At 37.0% G+C, this 18,134-nt stretch overlaps 2 protein-coding genes across 2 annotated transcripts in view; one reads left to right on the top strand and one right to left on the bottom strand.

Annotated features, from left to right (window-relative positions):
• Window positions 1-14,064, top strand: part of LOC132624998 (uncharacterized) — a 35,407-nt gene extending 21,343 nt beyond the window's left edge. The window contains exons 4-13 of the mRNA XM_060339763.1: window positions 6,348-6,574; window positions 7,440-7,514; window positions 10,375-10,446; window positions 10,522-10,620; window positions 10,747-10,815; window positions 10,892-11,006; window positions 11,689-11,757; window positions 11,991-12,324; window positions 12,496-12,616; window positions 12,921-14,064. Of these exons, the coding sequence (XP_060195746.1) occupies window positions 6,348-6,574; window positions 7,440-7,514; window positions 10,375-10,446; window positions 10,522-10,620; window positions 10,747-10,815; window positions 10,892-11,006; window positions 11,689-11,757; window positions 11,991-12,324; window positions 12,496-12,616; window positions 12,921-13,703 (1,964 nt within the window). The 3' untranslated portion in view covers window positions 13,704-14,064. The remainder of the gene's footprint in view (window positions 1-6,347; window positions 6,575-7,439; window positions 7,515-10,374; window positions 10,447-10,521; window positions 10,621-10,746; window positions 10,816-10,891; window positions 11,007-11,688; window positions 11,758-11,990; window positions 12,325-12,495; window positions 12,617-12,920) is intronic.
• Window positions 14,065-14,619: 555 nt separating this feature from the next.
• LOC132624999 (amino acid transporter AVT3B-like) lies at window positions 14,620-16,289 on the bottom strand. The gene has a single exon (XM_060339764.1). It carries the CDS (start codon window positions 16,138-16,140, stop codon window positions 14,863-14,865), a length of 1,278 nt encoding a protein of 425 aa, XP_060195747.1. The 5' UTR covers window positions 16,141-16,289; the 3' UTR covers window positions 14,620-14,862.
• Between the last annotated feature and the right edge of the window lie 1,845 nt (window positions 16,290-18,134).

Genomic DNA, 18,134 nt, shown 5'->3' on the forward strand with positions numbered 1-18,134 from the left:
GATTTGTGCTTGAGCTTGGAGGCTTATAGAGTCTAAGTCAGGGAAAGTCGATTGAAGGTTGTTTTGGCCAATACAGTGGTCTGCCCAAAAAGTAGTCTTTCTGCCATCGCCAACTATGATATCTACATAGCCCAGAATTCATTCCGCTGGAGCCTAATTGATGTCCATACACTGGCACCATAAGGGCCATTAACTTCTTTAGTAATCCATTGGTCTAGCATCCCAAATTTCTAGGAAATGAATCTTTTCCATAAAGAATTGTCCTCTGAATTGAATCTCCATAGCCATTTCCGCAACAAACTTTTGTTGTGCAATCTCAAGTTCTTAATGCCCAGCCCACTCTCCTTCTTCTTCAAAATGATTGAGTCCCATTTGACCAGGTTCTTGCATCTCCTTTCATCAGCACCTTTATTACCTTGTCAAAGAAAATCTCGTCTCAGTTTGTCAATCTTTTTCTCTACTCCTCTGGGAATTGGGAAGAGAAACATCATGTATGTGGGGAGGGCATCCAAGACAGAATTGATGAGAGTAACTCGGGCACCCAAAGAGAGAGTTTTCCACCTTGCCAGCTGCTTGTTACATCTCTCTAAAACTGCATCCCAGATTTCTTTGGATTTGTTTTGGCACCTAGATAGGAGGGTGTGGAGATCGAGGATCAGGATAGAAGGTTAGTGGTAGGATTAGTATTATTTTCCTTCCCAGTAGGATAAGTATTATTTTCGTCATTCTACCTAGTATTCTCAGTTTTTCCCTATAGTTCTTGTCCCTGATTTTCTGCTACTATCTGTTATTTCTTGTACTTTGAGTATTTTATTTATCTATTCCTTTTTCCAGATTGTTTATTATGGTCTTTGATCTTGCACTATTTCATTTTCATACTGCTTTGAATTGCTTGTCCTTATCTGATCTTTTTTGCCATGCTTTCTCTTGAGTCGTGGTTCTTTCGGAAACAGCCTCCCTACATTGTAGGGGTAAGGTCTGCGTACACTTTACCCTCCCCAGACCCCACATTGTGGGATTTCACTGGGTACGTTGTTGTTTTGGCACCTAGAGGCATCCCTAGGTACTTAGTGGGGAGGGAGCCCACTTGACAACCTAGGTTCCATGCTAGATTCTGAAGATCATCGACTTGATTAACTGGATAGAGTGAACTTTTGCTCTAGTTGACATGAAGGCCAGACAAGGCTTCAAAAATGGTCAGGATTGCTCTGAGATGTCTGATCTGCTCCACTTCAGCATCACAAAAAACTAGTGAATCATCAGCATATAGTAAACGAGTGATCTCCAGATGGTTGCTAATGATGGACTGAGAGTCGAAGCCCCTGATCCAACCATTAGATTTAGCTGTCCTAACCATGTGATTAAGACCTTTCATAGCAATCAAAAATAAGAAAGGTGGCAATAGGTTACCCTGTCTGAGACCCCTTTGAGATTGGAAGAGACTTGCTGGACTGGACAACCATTTATCAGAACAGAAAATGTGACACTAGAGATGCAAAATTTGATCCAGTTGATCCACTTGTGCCCAAAACCCATGTCTTCCAGGATCTTCAGCAAATAGCTCCAATGGACATGGTCAAAAGCTTTTTTGATATCCAATTTACATAGAATTCCTGGCCTTGTTTGAATCTGGAGTCCACTAGCTCATTAGCTAGTAAGGCTGCATCCATAATCTGTCTCCCTTTCAAGAAGGTTGTTTGGTGTTCATCGGTCAACTCCCCCATGACTGTCTTCCGTCTTTCTGTGATGATTTTAGAGATGATCTTGTAAACTCCTCCGATAAGGCTTATAGGTCTTAAATCTTTAAGTTCTTCTGCCCCATTCTTCTTTGGTATCAATGCAGTGAAAGTAGCATTGAAGGACCTCTCAAAAAATTCATTGTGGTGAAAATTAAGAATGGTTTGCATTAGGTCTTCCTTGAGAATCTCCCAGCATTCTTTAAAGAAACCCATTGTAAAGCCATCAGGGCCCGGAGCCTTGTCGATTGCACATAAATTGATGGTATTTAGCACTTCTTCTTCAGAAAAAGGTCTTTGCAACCATTGGCTTTCCTCCTCAGTTATCTTGGGACAGGTAGCATAATTTAGAGAAGGCATGGAAATGTATCCAAAAAGGAGGAAAGATGGAAGATTGTCCTTGCATGTATTTGGTGGTCTATTTGGGCAGAAGGGAATCAGAGATGTTTTGAGAACAAAAGCTGCAATATGCAGAAGCCCAAGATAAACTGCTTAGGCCTTTTCTATTTTTGGTGTTAACAGGAGTTAGCAACACAAACTGAAGATATTTTCAATGTTCTAAACAGTTTGTAACTAGCAATAGATATAGGAGCCCTTTTTGTAAGTGAAGTCTTTTGTTGGGGGGGATAAACTTTGTTTGTGTAGTATACCCGTGGATATTAATATAAATGTTACCATTCTCAAAAAGAAGGCTTCCATGATTCAGTTTCTGTATACAACTTCTCATAAAAATCAACCATAGCTTCCTTGATATCAGCCTCATGTACCATTTCTTCACCTCCAACCATTAATCTATCAATTGTGTCGTATCTTTTGTTTGATGTTGCCATTCTTTGGAAGAATCTAGTATTTCTGTCACCTTGTTTTAACCATAAGACCCTGGATTTTTGCCTTCAACTTGCTTCTTCATTTTTGGCTAGATCTTCCAGTTCAACCGTGACAGTTGCCCTGATCATCATTTCCTCTTCATTAAGCTCCCTATTATCTTGAATATCAACTAGTTGGTATTCATCCTGAATAGCGTGTTCTCAGTTTTATGGTAGTTAAGTTGGTATTTATCTTTTTTTATACCATAAATTTTAGGCCTCGTCTAGTGCTGGAAAAATGGATAAAAAATGCAAGTATCCGTCCAATTCACCCAATTAAAACCGGGTTGGATAATTGATTTATGAAAATGGATCAAATATGGATCATATCCTTATAAGAAAATGGATCAAATATGGATCCATATCCTTATAACACCCTAAGAAAATGGATAAACCACAAGTCAGAAATGGATAACAGCAATGTAAATTGATGATCCTTGTAGTTCTCATGAATTTAGGAATGCAAATGAATTACGGATCGCTTTTCTTAGAAAATTGTTGTAGTATTAGGGATGCTACTAACTTGAGCATGCATCATAGACATAAAATATGTGGGGATGCTACTACAATTTAGCACGACAGTGATTGCCTTTGGTTGTTCATGAGAGACGGTTAACCCTGACTTCTTAATTGGAACCTGATACAACATGACATCTTGTCGGCTCTCTTCCTGTTGAACATAGGCATAGAATATAGGTTTATGCATCCTCTACCTTCACAAGGTAGGGGTAAGGTCTTCGTAACATCACCCTCCCCACCCCCACTTGTGCGATTACACTGGGTATGTTGTTGAATCCTCGAGAAAAGGAAAAGAACTTTTCCTTGGTCTGATCATACTCTTGGTTCAAACCGGGCAGAAAATCATAGATCCTTTCCTTTTCAACCAATTGTTGAACTGCATCATCATTATAATTCGCATGGATATCCTGATAATAGTCAATCTCCTACCATAACCCACTTAACTCAGAATAATAATCAGTGATAGTCAACTCATTTGCTTAATAGCATGAATTTTATTTCGGATCTCGAAGATCTGGGCATCATTACCTTGCATGAGTAAGTTTCTAGTTGTATTCAAGATCTTTTCAGCATTATCAAGCAATAAATACTGCTTTCCTCAAGAGAAGGAAAATGAACTTTGCCAAGAACTTGAACCCTGATCTCATCATACCTTTGGTTCAAACCAGGCCAAAAAATTATAGATTCTTTCCTTTTCAACCAATTGTTGGAACAAAGCTTCATCACTGTGCACTTCACTTGGAGATCCTGGTAATAGTCAATCTCCTGCCGTTACCCACTTAACTTGGAATAGTTATCCCTAATTGTCAACTCACCTTGCTTAGTGACATGAATTTTATTTCGAATCTCAAAGACCTTGGCATCATTACGGGATGAGTAAGTTCACTTAGTTGAATTTCATATCTTTTCAGCAGTATCCAGCAATATTTATTGCTTAGAGAATCGGGGATGCATAGTATTCAAAAACCATGTCATAGCTAGGAAATTATTAAAATCCCATTGACCACAGTTAGCATCATTCAGTGTTATCAAAAGCGAAAAGTGCAAAAAAGCTCTAAGATCAGCTAGGGCTTTAAGCATAAAGCGCAAATAAAGCATGAGCTTTAATGAAAAAAGGCGCAATGGTGCGAAAATACAAACATATATATGTTTAGTCCAAGACTAATAACAATAAGCATGGATAACAAATATATGGACAAAGAAATTGTAAAAACATTACGATAAAGTGAAATATCAATTATCTAGTGTCACCTCATCAAGAGAGGCTCATTGGCAAGAAAAAGTATGTCCGAGAGCCTTGATGACACTGTAGCGCACATAAAGTGAGGCGAAGCGCTCAACATGTTTTGAGCCTCGCTTCAGGGCTTAAGCGTACTTTAAGCGCTCCTTTGACAACATTGGCATCAGTCACAACAGGTGTTTTCTTTTCTCCAGAAATTTAACCAAGTAGTTTTTTAGATTTAATGAAAAGCAAACAAGATTTTAACCATGCATGGTACATATGAGCGGCATCTTTTTACAACATTGAAGAGAGATAGCATCCCGACTGGCTAGCGATGAGGGGAAAAGAATCCCAATTTATTGTCGAGACAGTTATTATCTACCACCTTCATGTCCCAATAGTTTAAATAAGACTCTAAATCAGTAAAGACATCCCTAGAACTTATCTTCAAACCAGTCCCTCAGAGAAAAAGAAAAAACTGGAAAAAATTGTTGGACAGATCTGTCTCGCCAGAAAACCTGGTCTTCCTCGATGGAACCCTAGCTTCGATGACCGGAAAAATTTGAAACTTGGTGGGTAGGCTCAGAATTGACAGGCAAACCCAAGCAAGCAAGAATCTTGAAAAAATATTCCGTCGGGAAGTAGTCTCACGGATTGGCGTGTGATGGTTACGCGTCGCCGGAGCCAAACCTGCTGGTGGAGCATGACGGCATGTTTGTCGTCGTTTTTGGCTGCAGACAACGAGGTTTGGTCGCTGTTGTCAGCTGGAACTTGTGGTGGTATTAGATTTTTAAAATGCTGACAGAAATAAATTTTTAGTTGCGGACAACTTCAAGGAGGGAGAAAACTCTACCTCTTTTTGAAAAAAAAAAAAAAAAAGAGGAACCCTGATGCTGCAAGGGAAAAGCTCACCTTAAATGGCAACAATGGTTCTGATACCATGTAGAAGAAAAGGATTCTTTTGTATTTTAGTACATCTTTACATCCCATGAGATGAGGTATTTATACAAGTGAATCTTAAGTAATTAAGAAATGACAATTAGTTACAATAAAACGAAATATTATATTCCTATAATTACAGTAGGGAAAGGAAAAATTAGTCTCCTAAAATCATGCTAATTAATCAACACGGATAAAATATAGATGTTTAAAAAAGAAAGAAAGGAGGATTTGAAGGGGCGCTGATGTGCTTGGAGTAGCTGTCATAATCTTAGAGTTTGTAGGAGCAAGATAACAATGTGTTTTCATTTATTTGGGATTTACTCGATGTTTTGTTTTGATTTTTATTAACAATATTGATACTAAAAAGGTTCAAGTTACTGGGATGGGATGATAAATAGTTTTGCTGGAGCTTGTCATAAACTCTCTTCTTTGATCTAATGATGGTTAATATCTTTATTATGGTTTTGAATTTTAGATTTTGTTAATATAAAACCTTCCATTGAGCAAGTACGAAATTTTGAAGATTTTATATTCCTTACATTTGTTGTTCATATCGACTTATTCAAGTACATGATAAGCACAATTGTATTTCTATTTGCTGTTAATGTACTATATCATGTGGATGGAATCAAGCAGAAAATTAACGTTGACAAAATTTTATTTGTACTGGAGCAATGCTCTGTCATTTTTTTTTTAAAGAGAACGTAGTAGATGAACGTCTAAAGAGAATGTGGTAGATGAATGTCGTAGTTGGATTCCTTTTTTCTTTTTTTTTTTTAAATTTATTTATTTATTTTTTATAGAAACTGGTGATATTCTTTATGGGAGGTAAGAATTTCAGATCAATCTATATGTTATTGAGTTTGAGAAGGAAGCTAAACCTTAATCAACTCTTTTTGTATGGTGAAAAATTGATAATACAATTTAAAGGCATGACAAGAGTGAGCTAACTAATATGTCATCCATCAAGGCCTTTGGTATTTCTTATGAAGTTTCTATAGTGAGAATCTCACTTGTGACTTCCAACCATTCAGTTAGTCTCGTCATTTCATCCTCCCTCAGGTTTCCAGCAAACACAAGGGCCAAGTGGTGCACAACAAGCGGCTTCTGGTGCTCCAAGGAAGCCTCCACGTCCAGTACCCATTCCCCAGCCTGATGAAGATGTGCAGCCTAGTAAACAGAAGCCCAAAGTTCCAGTATTAGAGAAGCATCTGATTGACCAACTTAGCACAGAGGAACAGGGTTCATTGAACACGAAGTTCCAGGAAGCAACTGATGCAGAGAAGAAGGTCAACTATAAATGTTCTATCAAATGTTTTTTCCGCTCGCCTTTGTTTGTCTCAAATCCCCTTTCCTCTTTTCTTCCCATGATAACTGCCTGACTTATGAACAGAACCAGTCAGAGATACAATGGTACTTAGGATGGATCGTTTTCACTAGGTAATAGAGTAGCCGTCATTTTGTTGAATCTCGTATCAAATGTCTACTTATTGACGTGTGTAATCTGTAATGTACAGAGATGTGGTATGATTTAGTTTTTTCCTTTTGAATGAATTAATAGCAGACATGATTCATATATATGAACATCATACTTGGGGAAATCTTCCAAGAGATTGTCTGGTGTCTTCCGTGTTCTCTTGTTTCGGCATTTGTTTGTATTTACTTTTTTTTTTTCTGCTGTATCGAAAGGCCATCGAGTAATTCTGTTTAGGAAATGAAGAATAGAAAGATTTGTTTGTGGTGAAGCACCACTGAGACTTTGCGGAGCAAGGCATTTTTACTTTGCTTCAGATTGTGAAAAATATATGCTACTGGCATGGTGTCTGGTCTATCATAATTTCATAAGCAGTAACTTTTTAGATATTTCTCACATGCTTATGATATCTGGAATTTGTGGAACTGCAAATGCTACTCTGATGCTATGAAGACATTGGTAATAATATTCCCTTCTTTACCAGTTATTATCTGCTGCTATTAAGGATCAATGCTGGTCTTCATATTTGACTTAAAAAAATTGATTTAACTTGATGCTTAATAGCATAAGAATCCAATTTCATTTTGTCAGTTAAAGCTTGATTTATTGGTGAGTATTCCTAAAAGCCAATGTAATTGACGTATATTCCTTTTTCTCTTATGCTATAATGTCAATCACAGGTCATGGAACTGGAGAAGGAAATTTTAGATGCCAAAGAAAAAATTCAGTTCTACCATGCAAAGATGCAAGAAATAGTGAGTATTCCGATCATTACGTATCTACTGTTTTCTCGGTTTTATTCAGATATCTCTCAATGTCTCCAAGCAGGGATATAAATCCTGAAATTGGGCCCTCCATGCCCCTTGGGGGATAGATCCTTATTCTTATGGTGAATTTCCTGGTTATGTCTACTACAGATTGTGTTTCGTTTGTATGATTTGTTATCTCATTGCTGACCAAACAAGTGCCAGACAAGAAGCTAATAGCAACCAATTTCGTCTGTCCTAAATAATTCAGTTTCTATCTTTTGATGGCTTTACATGTCAGCTTGGGTTCTTGGTAAAGTTTGCACTAAAATTAGCACAAACACAGAATAGTGCTTGGTGCCTCTCTTGTGTAATGTTCTGAGGACATGAATAGGGCACGATCTGAGAGTTGGAACTTTTCACCGTTCTATTTGTCATGTCAATATATGTTTCCGCACTTTGTGTTATGGCATCATCCACACAATTTATGTACATGTTTACTGGGATAGTTGTTTGTGAAAATTTTAAGGCGAAGTTTTTGCTATATTGATTGAAAGTGGCATCTATACCTGATTCAGAACCAGCAGCAATTTTATTATCATAAACTTGTTTTTGCATTGCTCTTGCATATTTTTTTGACAAATTTAACTATGCTTTTGAATAAGGTTCTTGATACTTGTTCTGTGCAAAAAGGAAAAAAAAAAAAAGAATTACTAGGGAGGGGGAGAAGTAGAAGAAAAAGGATGGAAAGCAGAGAAATGGACCGAAATTTCAATGGCTGAAAGGATCATCATGTATCAGATCCGATATGTGGTTTGATCTGGTCTACTAATGTGATAAACTATTTCAACTGTCTGTATAACCAATTTTTTGGGGTATATTATGGTCAACGTTGTAAATGTTTGGGCTGCAAGATGCAGGAAACTAGTACTTAACACATTTCTATGTGGTATGTGAATTGTAGTGCTTAAGCGCCTCGCATTTATAGTAATTTAAAGCGGGGATTGCACGTTCTGGGTTTGCATTTTCCTCTTTTTTGCTAGGAGAGTAATATCACCCAACAGATGGAGATGGTTGTGTTTACTGGGTGTATAATGTCGCTAACCAATGAAACTGTAGTGATTGTAATGCTCCCTCATATTTTCATCAAAATTGCTTCACTTTTGAGATGAGTTAGAACTTTCATACTTCTCAAGTTGAGATATGCGAGTCGAAACGCTCAATCGGTGTAGCTGTCGAACATGTAACAGAATTTAAGATTAGGAAATAAATTTGAAAGTGCATGGAAAGTAATACAATACCTTTTTATGCAAATGAATTACCGTAACTAATTCATGGTGAACCCAAGTAAAGGATAACGAAGTTCAAACACCATATGAAAGAATACAATATAAAAGACTTTAAACGAAAATAAAGTAAAAATTTAGAAGATGAAAAATCTTAGAAGAGGGGGAGAAGCAGAGAAAAACTATGCAAATAAGAAGTCATTTGGCACATAACTCAGAAGCATAGCATCAGACTAGTGGACGACACAGCAGAACACTGGATGGACAGGCAGCATCTGTTCCTTTTTTTCCTTTGAATTTTTCACTGTTGCGCTATTTTTGTATGCTGTTCTACAACAGGAACCTTTCAATACTAAATAGTGTTAGATGTCCTTTTTTCAAGGATAAGCAGGCCCTTTCTGTTGTCTAGTGCTAGATTGAGATAACTTTTGCAAAGAAAAATGGAAATTGCAAGAGTCAAGAGAAGCTGGGTCAAACGTCTCTAGACTAGATCTGGCCGAACATAGATTTTTTTGTTGATAAGGTAAATAATTTTATTAACAATTGGGGAAACCCTGTATACAATCCGTATACTAAAAGAAGAGAACCTACATCAAATATGGCTCTCAACAAAAGAGATCCAATCCTCTATACAAATAGGGACCTCGAAAGTACACCAAAATGAAACTAGAGACAAGAGTACATCAAAATGGAACTAGAGACAAGACACTACTATGCATCTTTACAAAATCTTGTTCCACCCTTCGAAAGCCCTTCTATTTCTCTCTTTCCAAATGACCCACATTATTGCTAATGGGGCCGAATGTAGAATTATGACCCATAAGATGCAGCGAGATCTTGGATTGTAAGATCCAGCTGAGATCAGGAGTGCAGGTCACAGTTTGATAAGAAATGGACCTAGGACGTAACTCAATCCCAAAAGCTAGTTCATGAGGTGAGGATTGCCAAGACCTTATGAGGAAACATTACTACATCCAATGCGGATATGGGACTTTAACACCCCCCTCACACGCAAGTCTGAACATATGAAGCGTGGACAATATAGCATGGGTCCCTAACATTGGGTAAACCAAGAATTAGGATGGACATGGCTCCGATACCATGATAAGAAATGGACTTAGGGCTTATCTCGACCCCCAGTGCTAGCTCATGAGATTGGATTGACCAAGACCATATAGGCAAACAAATTGCCACATCCTACACCTACGTGGGACTCTAACACCACTATTTCTACTTGTCTCCTTAACGTTTGAGTCTGATATTCACTGGCCATTTGGATTTTTTATTATTCATATTTCATACAACAGCTTAAAGTTGTTCCATTTCATTCAGGCAATGTGGTTCAGCAGATTTTGTCCTATGGCTTGCTGAGTTCTGAGTAATTAGTGATTATATCTGTATATGTGCTAGGGTATCATGTCATACATTTGTTCATGGCCTTGGTTTAGAGTTGTTCTTCCTGAAGCTGTGAATTTTTATTCGGTAACTGATTGGTGGGTTTCCTCGCTGGTGTGTTCAGCAATTGATATCTGAAGTTGAAGCACATCACTAATACTGTCATTTTGCTTGTCCTTTTTCACCAGATTCTATACAAAATCCGATGCGACAATAGACTAAATGAGATCACCGAAAGAACTTCTGCTGACAAAAGAGAGGTAAAACTTATTTGAATACAACAATTTTGAACACGTCCAATGATTTGTTCTGTATTAAGATTGACAATTTTACAGGTCGAATTACTGGCTAAAAAGTATGAAGAGAAATACAAGCAGACTGGAGATGTTGCTTCCAAATTGACCATTGAGGAGGCCACATTTCGGGATATTCAAGTGCTTCTGCGACTCTTTCTAGCCCTATGCACTTATACTAACTCTTATGTTCTGCTATTGTATAGTAAATTGTGCAAATCTAGCAGAGGTTTTGTTGTGATATAGTGTTTTGCTGAAAATTTGCAGGAGAAAAAAATGGAGCTGTATAAAACAATTGTCAAAATGGATCAAGATGGCAAAACCGATGGTATCCAGGTAGCTATATCTTACCACTAATAGATTTTCTGGAGATCTCGAGCACTTATCTAAATTCAATCTCTGGTTTTTGTAGGACCGTGCTAATCAGATTCAGGCAGACCTCGAGGGGCTAGTAAAAGCTTTGAATGAACGCTGCAAAACTTATGGGCTACGGGCCAAACCAACTACTCTACTTGAGCTTCCATTTGGTACCTGCACTAGTATTTTTGTAGCTTTGCAATTATATATGCTTTAATTTAGTTATTCTATATGTTCGTTATTCTTGATAACATAAAATCCAGATTAAAAACATTGTTGAAAATTTATTTCCTGCATTTCCTGTTATTTTTGGTTCTGAGTTGACCCCATTTGAGTTATTGTTATTTGCGACAAATTTTGGTTCTACCGGGCTGTTTATTTGCTCTTTAAAGTGCCATTTATGTTTTATTTTTGTTGGCCTTCCTTTTGGCACCCCAGTTCAGTATAGTACTTAATTAGGGGTATCATTACTAACTTCTTGCTGGCTGCATTAGGATTTGTTCCAGTTTAGAAGTTTTCTGATCCTGTTGATTATAAAAGTAAAAAAGCACCTATTGATCATATGAGGATGTAATATATGGCATGTATACTAAAAATGAGTATTTTTATATATTTCTAGTCCTCTAATGAGACCTATTCCTTTATATTTACATCTTGCACATCTAGATCATGAATTGGGACTAATTCTGATGTTGAAGTACTGTGTGTGTTCATCTAATGGTCAGCACCTTGGTGAGAAAAATGGGATAGCATGCCTTTTTGATGTCTCTTGTATTTTTTTAACCTAAGCTCTCTGATTTTCAATTGCTTTAGTTTTTTAATGTTTCTGATATATTAGTAATAATTTTAAAGGTTGGCAACCTGGCATCCAAGAGGGGGCAGCAGACTGGGATGGAGAGTGGGATAAGCTTGACGATGAAGGTACGTTGTAAGATGTCATAGTTAAATCAAAAGACGGATATTCAAAGCGCCTCCAGAGACCGCCTGATCAGCTTCTGTCATTTTTAGATCAAAAGATTTGACTTTCATAGTGCCTTCAGAGACCACTGGATCAACTTCTTTTCCTCCCTTTCCTTTGTGCTGTTTTATCATTATCTTTTTTAAGTTGTCAAAATTTTGAACTCATTGCATTGTTGAATAATCGTCCTCCGCAGAATTCACATTTGTGAAAGAGCTCACCCTTGACGTACAAAATGTCGTTGCCCCTCCTAAACCAAAATCTTCACTGGTTCGGGAGAAAGCATCTTCTTTGAATGACCATGATACTGGAAAATCATCTGCTGATGCTGACACTGATGCAAAGGCAGAGAAGTTGCCAAACCCTGTAAAAGCCAGAGAGATGACTGATGTGGAGACTTCCCATGCAGCAAGAAGTCCAACTGATAGTCCAACAAGGAGTAATGCAGTTAAGAGCCCGTCAAAAGAATTTGAAGAATCACCAAATAGGAAGGACAGTACTTTTGATGGTTCTCCCCATGCTGCCCAAAGGTAATTGTGGTTGTTTTCGTCCTTCCTTTTTGGTGATTTAATCTACAGTGGTGTTATACTCTCCAAATAATGACGACCTTTTCTATTATTCAATCGTATTCTTTGATGGATTCAGCTTCTCTGAAACTGTTATCTTTTCTAGAAATCTGAACTTCTGTATTACTAGTGCAGTGAACACTGGGGAGCTGAATCTGTGTTCTCTGGGGACAAAAGTTTTGATGAATCTGGTTGGGGTACATTTGATACAGACCGTGATGCAGATGCTGCATGGGACTTCAATTCTGGCGCTAAGGTAAATGGATACATTTACTCATTTTAGTTATACAAAAAAAGCGCATGGATAAATTTACATGTTCATTTATTCAGTTTTTCAATTACTACACTATAGGAAAAGAATCTTCAGGGGTCATCTATGTCTCTTCGGCCTATCACCTTTTCTGAAATCTTTGCCTGACCTTTTTCTTTTTGTCACTGCATCTTCTGGAGCATCTTGGTCTAGGCAATTTTCTACTCATCTGTGGTTATTGGAATAATTCGTTTCTCATTGGCTCAGTTGAAGGGGCGTATCATATTGCTTCTTTTCCGCGGTTTTGCAGGATTCTCGTGATGAGAAGCACAAGGAAACTTCTCTATTTGACGATGATGACTGGGGCCTAAAGCCTATAAAAACAGGCTCCACAAATTCCAGCAACTCACTCCCGAAGCAAACCCCGTTTTTCGATTCTGTTCCTCGCACCCCTAATCACAATACTGGGTTCAGTTACTCAGAGAACCAGTTCCCGAAGCAAAGCCCATTCTTTGATTCTGTTCCAAGCACACCAAGTTACAACTCTGGATTCCCACAGGGAGACAACTTGTTCTCTAGGCAAAGTCCCTTCTTTGATTCTGTTCCCAGCACACCAGCCTATAACGCAGGTGGCTCCCCAGTTGCTGATAACATGTTCCAGAAAAGGAGTCTCTTTGCGGACTCGGTTCCAGGCACACCTATGTCTGAAGATCACTTGAATAGCTTTTCCAGATATGATTCCTTCAACATGCATGATGGTGGACTCTTTGGCAGTCGTGAGTTTTCAAGATTTGATTCCATGCGCAGCACCAGAGATTCTGAGTACGATAATGGTTCATTCCAACAGCGTGATTCCTTCACTAGGTTTGATTCATTCCGCAGCACAGCAGACTCTGATTATAATTTTGGAGCCTTTCCCCCTACCGAGTCACTATCAAGGTTCGATTCCTTCCGTAGCACCAGGGACACAGATTATGGTCATGGTTCCCCATCTTTCGATGATGCAGATCCATTTGGGTCCCATGAACGATTTAAGACATCAGTGGAGAGTAAGACACCAAAGAGAGATTCTGATAATTGGAAAGCATTCTAATATGGTAATGGATTTCCTTACTCCGCATGCGGTCTCTTTCTCTTTTCTTTTTCCCCTCCATTTTAAACTGTTTTGGCCAGGTTTTTCGGTTTTAGGGATAGTGAATTGGTTGTGATTAGATAGTCTCTCTATGTGGCATGAGGTAGTGTTAGGATAAGTTGTATCTCTCGTATTATTCATTAGCTGGTCTGTTCTTTGTTCTCTTTTTTTTTTCTCGGGCAGGGGGGGGGTGGCATTTATATTTTTGACCTTTTCCTTTGTCGCATTACTTATTCAAGGTGAACAGATTTGTGTTCCCCCATATTCAAATTTCAATGTATAAAACTTGTAAAATGGTCTCTTCATTTTTTGTCAGCTGCTATTTGAGAGTTAATCTAGTCGAAGTGATTTTTTCCCACTTGACTGCCATAGTGCCAGTTATTATGATAATAGGTGATGGAGGATTGTGGTTAGATTATATAAATCATATGTATCCATTTCGCATAATATAATTCGAATGATTTATGACAGTTCTAATACGTCTACGTTGATTGCCTATCACAACCTTTAGTTCGAAACTGGAACTGTTACGCGTTATGAAACTTACATTGACAACTAACCCTCTTACCAAACATCAATGAAATTTGGTCGGAAATGGCAAGTTCAACCCCAAGAGAGACGAATGAAAAAGAGCAAATCCACATTACCATTTTCGATGAATGCATTAGCTTAAAGGGAAAATAAAACAAATGTTAGTCTTTCAAATTAACCTCTACCTATCCTTACAATAAGATGATAAAACTAAAGTGAAACTTATTATTTCAAGTTCCAGTATTATTTAAGAAGAGAAAACCAATTTGGCCTTGCCAAAATAGTACGTAGGAAAAGATTACATATCAATGGCCTTTGGTGGAAGAAAATTTACTACAAGTAGGTAGGAACTAAAAGGAAAACTTATTCTCATAGGAGAATCCAGTTCACAACGAGTTTGATCTTATTATATGTACACATTTTGTTTTTGGCATATGCAATGAGTTCTATTGAATCCACAATCTGACTCTGCGACAAGATAAAATAAAATGTACTTGGGAGTAATTTGAACTCAACCTAAACCAGAGAGTACATGAAATATCTTTCATGATTCACTTAAATTGTAGTAATATGAAGCAAGTAGCCAACTTCAATCTTTGACTCCAAAGATCTCCAGCATGGAAGAATAGGTTCCATAGACTGCAAGAAATGCACCCATTAAAACAAGTGCAGCATCAAAAGCCAAACAATGCCAGCCAAGTTCGTTCTTGAACACAATTAGGTGAAACATAGCAGGCAACACAAACCCAAGAACAATGCACACACTGCTCCCAACTAGTGACAAAAAATCAGCAAAATTTGGCACCATCAATGCCACTAAAGTGACTGCCAAAACCACAATCCATCTTAGCCAAAAACAGTATCTGCCTTCACAAAATCTCCTTTCCATCACTTCATAAACTGGGTTCATCATCAGTGGGAAAGTAAAAAACAGATTTATGCAGAGTCCAATCTGCACTAAGGTGCTAAGCAATCCCCTCCCAAGATTGCTAGTGATTATATCTTTAGTCTCTTCACCAAAGGCAAAATAACCTAATACTCCAAAAGAACCATACATCAAAGAAATGAAAGTCATTGACAAGCCCAAAATTTTCCCAAATTTGTCCTTGTCTTTCATTTCTGCTTCCAAAGGTAAAACCATTCCAACACCTTCAAAAGCATAAACAGATACACCAAGACCATAGAAGAAAACACTGAACCCACCAAATGCTTCAAGAACTGGTCTGTTCTTGAGAAAGATCAACACATCCTCAACCATAACTACCCCCATAGCACCTAAATCAACAACATCAGCAAATACACTCAAAGGGGCTAAATGGGTAAGTGTAGGAATTGAATTTAACCCCAACTGAAACGGCAAACAACTCCAAATATACACCTTCTTAGGTGACAACCCCATGATTTTGGGTTCATGATTTGTCACAGAATAGTTAAATATGTATGCTAAAGTATTGGCTATGAAAATCAGGTAACTGATGCAAAAACCAGCTTGGGAAAGAACAATCATAGCATCTACAGTACATCTACCTATGGATCCACACACAGCATATCCCAAGTCACCAAAAGATGAAATCTTGGCAACTTTGTAATGGGATTCAAGCTTTCTTCTTGAATAGACCAAAAGCATCATACAATAGTAAGTAAGTGAGGCTACTAAGAAAAGCATGAGAGTACCCATAACCCATCCTGTTTTCTTGAAACTATAAGGAAGGCCAAGAACTCCAGCTCCAACTACTGCTATGAAAACATTAGCAAAAGTTTTGGAGGATGAAGAAAGGTGTTGGGTGTCTGTTAAAAGTGGTGTATCTTCTCTTGGGATTTGTAGAACATGGGATGATGAACTTGCTTTGTCTTTATCAAACCCCATAGGGAAATTTAAATCAAGAATCTAATCCTAGTGGCAAACACACAGAAAAGATGAAGACTTTATTGATTTTAATGTGAGGAAATAGTAGTATTGCTGATCAGAGAGAGAAAATCTTGAGTTTGTTCCACGGTTTCAAAATACCAAGTAAAGATGTAGACGTTCTTATAAAGCGAGAAAAAATTGAAGGGGCCACTCAAGAAAACAGGACTTGAAAGTGACAATCGATATTTTTTGAACTGAAAAATCTAGACACGGCTTCATTTATTTATTTATTTATTTTGTCCAAAAGAAGTCGTCATTTTTTTGTTTGATTTTCCTGTTGAAAAAGGACAGATGGTCGGTCGTAGTAAGTTGTTTCAATCACTGACAAACATTGTGTACTTATTAAACATGATTGCCATTATACCTGAGTTGTCTCGTAAGCCCGTAGACCGGTTCAGGACCGGACAGGTAATCGATTAGAAAATCGGTCGATTTTCGATCTAAAAATCAGAAGCGATTTCGGTTTACTGGTTTTAAATTAGAAATCGGACCGGTCAGGTTTGAAACTGTCCAAAATCTTTTTTTTTATATAGTATATATATATATATATATATATATATATATATATATATATATATATATATATTATAGTATTTATTAATATATTGTAGGTATATTTACATATGTTATATAAATTTATAAGTAAGTTTATATATTTACTGACTAACAGCATATATGTATATATATATTAAGTTATATGTTTAAGTTATACTACATAAACCTAAAATATACTAAGATATATATATATATATATATACTTATATATATATATAAGGATATCTCGAGTCATTCTTGCAAGTATCGGATGACTCGCCTTGTATTTCTTCCACCATGCTAAGACATCCAAATCATCTAGTTGGTCGATATCCACATTTTGTTGCATCAAATAAAGGTGATATTCATCAAAGTTCGCATTAGAAGAAGGAGTTGGATGTGAATGTAAAACTTTTAAATGCGACAAACCCGACAAACCCTTTTTGCTACTTTGAGAAGTAGTGGGGCGTGGAGCAACGGGTGTAGCATTTTCTTCCAAATTAGAATAATGACTAAAAACTTTTCTAAACTCGGCATCAATAGCGAACTCGGCTTCAGCTAAAGATGGTTCAACTTCCTCTTCAATTTCTAAAAATGTATAAATTTGATTAACCAATACTCTAATATAAGACATTTTTAAACAAGGATTTAAAAGAGAACCCAATATAAATAAAGTTGGATGGGAAAAAATACTTCCTAAATTTTGTTGTCATATTAAAAATAGCCGCTTGATAACCGGATTTATATTTATACTCTTGTAAAACCTGAGTAAAAGCGAAATATCTTCTCTCAATTCCTCTAGCTATTTCCGCTAAGTAGGCTAAAATTCCGATTACCGTGGGATAGAATTGTCTAGAAAAAGCAAGAGTTGCATTATAAAAAATTTGTAAGAGTTCAACACATTCTTTAACATCTTCCCAATCCGTAATATTTAACCAATCATCATTATTAATATTAAAATGGTTGTGAACTTGTTGTATGGGAACCCTATACTCATATGCTTGTTGTAGCATAATGTAAGTGTAGTTCCACCTTTTCCACACAAGAATTCTTAAAATCTCTCAGTTTTGCCCTATTAGCATTACAAAAAAGAAACACAACCGCATTTCTAACTTTTTGAATAGAATCTTCAAAACACTCAAGACCATCTTTAACAATTAAGTTTAATTGTGACAACTACATCTCACATGAAAAATATTTTTTAGCGGAGGGTTTAATTCCCTTTTTAAAAGACCAACCGCCTTTGTATTATTAGAAGCATTATCTAAAGCAATACAATGTGTTTTTCTATAAATGTTAAAAAATCTCATAATAGTAGACATTGAATCCGCTAAAAAACTTCTATCGTGACGACTTTTCCCTTCGTCATATAAAAAAACTATAATTCTTTTTTGCATAACCCAATTATCATCAACCCA

This window comes from Lycium barbarum, chromosome 12 (assembly GCF_019175385.1).
Source record: "Lycium barbarum isolate Lr01 chromosome 12, ASM1917538v2, whole genome shotgun sequence".
NCBI lineage: Eukaryota > Viridiplantae > Streptophyta > Magnoliopsida > Solanales > Solanaceae > Lycium > Lycium barbarum.

Bases quoted from the DNA above. Each gene is read 5' to 3' on its own strand.
- LOC132624999 (XM_060339764.1), bottom strand. From the start codon at position 16,140: ATGGGGTTTGATAAAGACAAAGCAAGTTCATCATCCCATGTTCTACAA.